This window comes from Asterias rubens, chromosome 8 (genome assembly GCF_902459465.1).
Source record: "Asterias rubens chromosome 8, eAstRub1.3, whole genome shotgun sequence".
NCBI lineage: Eukaryota > Metazoa > Echinodermata > Asteroidea > Forcipulatida > Asteriidae > Asterias > Asterias rubens.
Genome location: NC_047069.1, coordinates 11,905,028 through 11,911,307, shown reverse-complemented (window position 1 = coordinate 11,911,307; position 6,280 = coordinate 11,905,028). Strand labels below are relative to the sequence as shown.

At 39.3% G+C, this 6,280-nt stretch overlaps 1 protein-coding gene across 1 annotated transcript; it reads right to left on the bottom strand.

Annotated features, from left to right (window-relative positions):
- Positions 1-3,466: 3,466 nt before the first annotated feature.
- LOC117294060 (mitochondrial import inner membrane translocase subunit TIM16-like) lies at positions 3,467-6,212 on the bottom strand. The gene is made up of 4 exons (XM_033776575.1): positions 6,051-6,212; positions 4,937-5,024; positions 4,309-4,517; positions 3,467-3,887 (listed from the first exon to the last, which is right to left on the bottom strand). Exons 1-4 carry the CDS (start codon positions 6,051-6,053, stop codon positions 3,780-3,782), a joined length of 408 nt encoding a protein of 135 aa, XP_033632466.1. The 5' UTR covers positions 6,054-6,212; the 3' UTR covers positions 3,467-3,779.
- Between the last annotated feature and the right edge of the window lie 68 nt (positions 6,213-6,280).

Here is a 6,280-nt window from a genome sequence, read left to right as displayed (position 1 = left end):
TATATGGCTAGCGACTGGCACCCTCGAACAAAGATACTGGGTGCGTTCGATTAGCTTCACTGGGTCGACCCTGCGGTGCTCACCTGGGGCTGACCCGGGTGAGCCCCTGGAATGACGTCAAAGCTATTCGAACATACCGGGGGCAGACCGAGGTCGACCCAGGGAAGCTAATCGAACGCACCCATTCACTAGTACGAAGACCAGTTCTTTTTATGTGATTATTGTAGTTGAAACACTGCATTGATACACTTTTCTATGCAATTGTCACAATCGTCTTGAAGATACTTAGGTAGTCAGGTACCGGTTCATGCAGTTACTTGATCAGAGGTTGGGGTGGGTGGGGGAGGGGGGGGGGCAGCTCGAGCTGTCACATTTTAGGCAAACAAGTATCAAGGGAATTGTTCTACCATGACTATCTTTGTAAGTCTAAGTCTATGAACTTTTATTTGTTCAATCTTACCAATGTTATGCAAATCTGTCTGGATCTATGAACATTTATGAAATAGAAAGGTTTGCGGTAACGCAATAACGAAATATCGTTTTTCCACCATGCAAAGTTTGAAATCCTACTTACATTATGAAATGACAAAATAGGGAGACTGCCAACATGATGGCTAGATGCATGTATGATGCTCTTCCCACTTTAGTCCGTTTTCAGATGTTTGCATTCATTTGGTTGGCCTGGTCGGCTTGTGCGTAAAGCACTCGCCTCTCACCCAAGGTGACCCTGGTTCGATACCCCACCAGGGCTGTATGTGAGTTGAGTTGTGCGTTGGTTCTCTGCTGTGCCACCAGGGTTCTCCAGACCATCCGTTTTCCCTCCCTCGGGAAAAATCAAACACCTTCGATCTCTGGCAGTGCTCCGTGGTTTTCAATTAAATTCATTTCAATTCAATTCAATTAATCTTTGTTAGAACCCAAAAAGGGCAAGTCAAAGGGCGCCCTTGCATGCCTGCTTCCTGAACTTGTTGGAGTCGCGCCCTTCGCAGCTCTTAGCTGCGAGTAAGGATGATTAGCCTCCTAAATTATTATTTAGGTCAGCCAAAGTATGTTCCTAGGGACCGAATATTATGCCTGTAGATGACTCAGGTTGTCAAGTCTATACTTGCAGGTTAAAATTAATAATATCAATAATTATAATAAATGTTTTTTTAACACGCCTTTTTCCAAAGGATACAAAGCACTGGTTATTTTTTTTTACTGCAAGGGGATCGAGGGGGACGAAGATTTTGAGACCTAATCCTTACACCATGTAATGGTTTACAAGATGCTACGGGGCATACAGCAGCCACAGCCAGGAACACCGGGGCCGACCCCTTCTCTTTTCGCTAAGTGCATGCACTGGGTTCTTTTACAAGCGTTACACAACACATGGGACCAACGGCTTAGTGTCTTGCTTAAGGACACAAATGTCATGGCTGGGGATTCGAACCCACACTCAGCTGATCAGAAACACCAGAGTTTGATTTCGGTGCTCTTAACCGCTCGGCCACGACACTTCCTGCTCTAGTAAGATTTGTTTCCTTGCAACCTAAAACTATTTGAAATAATATACCTGGTTAGTTCCCTTTGTTTATTGTTTCTTTATACGATTATAAAAATGATTATAGACTTGGATCTGATACAGAGCTCCAATTGTAGGTTAATTTTTTATATTTTATCACCACTACTTGCCAGTTAGTGTACACTCTTATGAAACATGAATGTTATTTATTGTATGACTTGTAAGTGATGATTGGTAATTATTGTGTAATTGTGTGAGAGACAAACATATACCTTTCTTCCTTTGAATAGTATGGGTTTGTTTACAACTGCTGGATGAGGGTGTTTTGCAAGCTAATAATAAGACTGACGGGCACCATTTTTTAAAAGGGGAATTTCATGGGTTTCCTTGTACATACATTTGTTTTTTCCAAGTGGTATTTTTTTTATACATGAATTAAAATTGTTAAATACTAGTACTCTATTCTTGATAAACCAGATGTGTCTTCAACTTTAAACAAGATTTTACTTCATATATTGCGTCGGTGCTTGCGTAAAGACCCTTGGACAAGGCTAGCCACAGGGCTGTACGTGGAATTATGAACTCCAACCCACTTACTGTGTGCGTGCACCTGCCGTCACATCAGAGGGCCGACCCATGAAAACTTTGGATGCGACAACCAGCTAGTTAAAGTTCAAAATTGAATGAACCAAAGTTCCGAGAGTGGAGTTTTTGTTTCAACGTACATATTTTTACTTTGTGTTGTATTTCAACTATTTATATTGTAGATCAAATAAAGATGATTAAATTTTATCAAGAAAACTGATTTGTGATTTGACTTAAAAATGAAACTGTTAATTCACCGTGTTTTAGATCGCACAAGGGCAAATGTGGACCAATTTCATGGGATGAAAAACAAGTAAACAAATGTTGGTGTTTTTTCCTTTTTGTTGTTATTATGTTTATGTATTTCATCATTGATGCACGAAAACTACATACAATACAGGCAATTAAAATAAGATTAAACTGTAATTATGATGTAGACATTTCTTAATGCGGTAAAACATAGGTTAAATGATAAATTTTTCTTATACAGCCACCCCAATTTCCGAAGCAAAACAAAGATACAAAACATTTCAAATTATGTGTATCTCATTTGTACCCCTTTATTTCAAACAAACCATTTTGTTCGGTAAAATTACATATTGCCTTGTGAAATTACAGCAGATAGAATGTCAAAAAAAAAAGAACACATGCAAAACTCTTGATACTTTCACACTATTAGTATATTGCATTTTGGTTTTGTACTTTCAAGTTTGCTCATGTTTCCTTCTCCCCAACGAGAGGGAGCCATCATTCACGATCTGCTCTCACTACCTGAACCACTCCAAAAGAAGCCACATGTGGTGAAAGCGGATCGTTGATGCTAGCGCCCTCTTGTGGGGAAAATTGTGACAAAACTTTCCCAAGGTGGGGTACAAACTTTCATGTCATTAGGCTTATTACAAATCCAGGCACTAGGAATGGAGGCAATCGCCTCTATTCCCCTTGAAGTGATTAAATTTAATTTACCCTAAAAGAGATAACTGTTACTAAGAAACACTGCCTTGCCCTCTCAAGAACAAAGCATCAAGCCTGCCAACTAATTCAAAACCAGTTTTTAGTATTAAAGGCAGTGGACACTATTGGTAATTGTCAAAGACTAGCCTTCACAGTTGGTGTATCTCAACATATGCATAAAATAACAAACCTGTGAAAATTTGAGCTCTATCGGTCATCGAACTTGCGAGATAATAATGAAAGAAAAAAACACCCTTGTCACCAGAAGTTGTGTGCGTTTAGATGGTTGATTTCGATACCTCAAGTTCTAAACTTGAGGTCTCTAAATCAAATTCGTGGAAAATTACTTCTTTCTCCAAAACTATGGCACTTCAGAGGGAGCTGTTTCTAACAATGTTTTATACCACCAACCTCTCCCCATTACTTGTCACCAAGAAAGGTTTTATGCTAATAATTATTTTGAGTAATTACCAATAGTGTCCACTGCCTTTAACAAAGGAGGGTAGGTGTTAACTTTCAAGACTAAATCATTCACTAATAATTAGCTCTTGAAGCTTTGTGCTGGTACAACTCCGGTTGCTCCAATCCAGACTTCCAAATACCCACTATAGAGCCAAGAAATCCATTCTACTCAATTAGTCTCCATTCCAGCCACAAATCTACCAGTGAAGTCAAGACCATTTGCGATTAACAGTTTATTTGTACAGATAAAAAATGTCTGGAGTGATGCGGCGTGTCACGTGGGCGGTGGCGGTGCTTCTTTTGTGTCTTGTTGCGCTGCACCACTGTCAATGTTCTTCTTTGGTGCTAATTCTTGGTCGAGTCTCTCCTTTGCTCGAATCACCTGAACAATTAAAAAAACAAAGGAATGCAAATTTATAATTTGTTTTTTTATTCATAAAGCGAAGTGTAATAAGCACTGTATACTCGGTACTTTCCCCGAGTTCTGTAAAAAACATCCACAGGCAAATTCCTCAGGGCATTGCTAGAGTAGGTGTCTTACCACTAGACCACCGAGCTAGCAAAATGGCTAGAAGCAGTTAGAATCCTTAGCATCGGTTACGCCAATGATTCCAACTGCCGCACAGACACACCCATAGTGTTTACCAGAGGGGTGTCTGGGTGTTTTTTGAATACCCTGTTTTAAATTTGGACACCCTGTTTTAGCTGTCGTTTACACAAGTAAACAATTTCTAGCACAATTTTGACACCCTTCTACCAACCCCTGGCTAAAACCTTAGACATATAATCAAGACAGTATGTACCTTTGATTGCAGGTAGAACGAGCCCCCTTTACTCTTGTCGTTCACTTTGAATAAATGCTCAAAGTTTTTCTCAACAGTCGGAGCGTCTAACTTGGAGATGTTGAGTATCTGCATAGATTCTTGTAAGGTGATCCCGGAGAGGTTGTCCTTGGCTGCAGACTTTGCGCCCTCCTTGCCTCCTCCAGCGCGCTTCGCTGCTTGTTGACTCGCTGAAAACAGAGAAAAATGGACGAGTAAAATAATTGTGATATCATTTGTTGAGCTATAACAATTTTCATATTGGTTCAATATTTGACACAAACTAATTGTTTGACTAATTTCTCAAAACCTAAAGCGTTTCAAGCAAAAGTTGTTTTGAAGAAAGTTTTCCAACCATCCATGTCTGTTGTATGCTTCGTTTTTGGAAGGGCAAGGGCACCAAGGCATTTTCTTTTAATAGGTAAAAGGCACCCTATGCGGCTATTTTTAATTTCTACTGGAGCTTTTCAAGGGCACCAAGGGATGGCCAGGGGATCAGGAGGCAATTGCCTTTGGTGCCTCCCTGAAGTATCAGGTCTGTCATAACCATTTTTATACCATGTAAGTTTGCTTTGTCTACTCTAAGAAGTCCGATATTGAAATACTCTACCTTGGAATTCTTGACGGAGGGCCCTTGTGAAGGCTCTACCCACTACCTGTCCACCTAGGACTATGATCTGTGCGAGGTACCTGGCAGCCTGTGGAGAGAACAGGAGTGTGTGATGAACGTTCATTGTCATGTCAGCGACAGTTATATTTCCTCCATTCACTTAAAAACATTACTTAGGCACTCAGTAAATCTATTGAACTATTGAATTATGCCTCAATACTAAAGTCATGTGATTACCGCCTCAGGTCAGTAGTCAACTCTGAACTTGCTAAGCCATCACTGGAACTGTATTTCCATGTATTCATTTAAAATAAGGACAGTTAATTTTCATAAACCATCTGTTCGTGTTGGGTGTAATTGGTCAGTCTGGGCATGGTCTGGGCGACCGATTGACACGAATGTTTGAGCAATCAACCAACTGTGTAGTAGTATTAAGTAAGCAACTTTTTGTTCTGAGCACACACGCAGGCTATGGTCCATGGAGTGAGCAGCTATATAAGGGATAGAATTCCTGCACGTACGCACCGATCAAACAATCGCACACAACCATTCCTGCACTACTTTTTTAGTCAACCCCGCTGCACAAACAACTTCGATTGATAGCTATGCGAACAATACATTATTATTATAATTTATACAATTACATTTACAAATACAACAAACAAGTCATTAGAAATTTGAGTTTTTAGAAATAGAAGATTAAGATACTTCAAGTCCAAGACCAAGTCCAAACAAACATGCCAAAATAGCATAGCACAGCGAGATAGAAATAAAAAATATAATAGATCGCCCAGCCAGACAGAGAAGAGCAGAATGCTATTGCTAGATCGACCAATCACTATCAATCAGTCACACCCAACAAAATGTCTACAAATTATATTTAATTTTAACTTAAAATCTAAGTTAAAGTTGGTCATATGAGGTGTCGATTTTCGTGTGACAAGAAATTGTGTTACACAGTGTCCGTTTTGACTGTGACTATTCAAATTCATGGACTATCATTTTGACTGTGGCAGCGTAATTTTTGTTTTATCACGAATAAGATGCTGCACATTTCTCTATTAACAATTCACTTAACACTCAAAAAAAAGAAATGCAATGTTGTCATACTTACCATGGTTTATTATTAATAATTGATACTTTTTCACTAACAAACACCTATGCACATCCTCACAGCATGACTATAACTACAAAATCAACTCCAGATTAGAAATAATTGTTAATTTGAGGTATAAGCATTTTGTTCACGTTGTCTCTCTATATCGTCATGCTGGAAACCTAACTATACAATTACATCATCAGCTGCCGGTGCCTTTTTGGTACAATACTTTTTATTGGGTAATT

What these genes read in the sequence shown, in the direction of transcription:
- LOC117294060 (XM_033776575.1), bottom strand. An exon ending in CCTCCGTCAAGAATTCCAAG is followed by an intron (nt 4,518 to 4,936) that starts GTAGAGTATTTC and finishes CTCTGTTTTCAG; the next exon opens with CGAGTCAACAAGCAGCGAAG. An exon ending in CGTTCTACCTGCAATCAAAG is followed by an intron (nt 3,888 to 4,308) that starts GTACATACTGTC and finishes TTAATTGTTCAG; the next exon opens with GTGATTCGAGCAAAGGAGAG.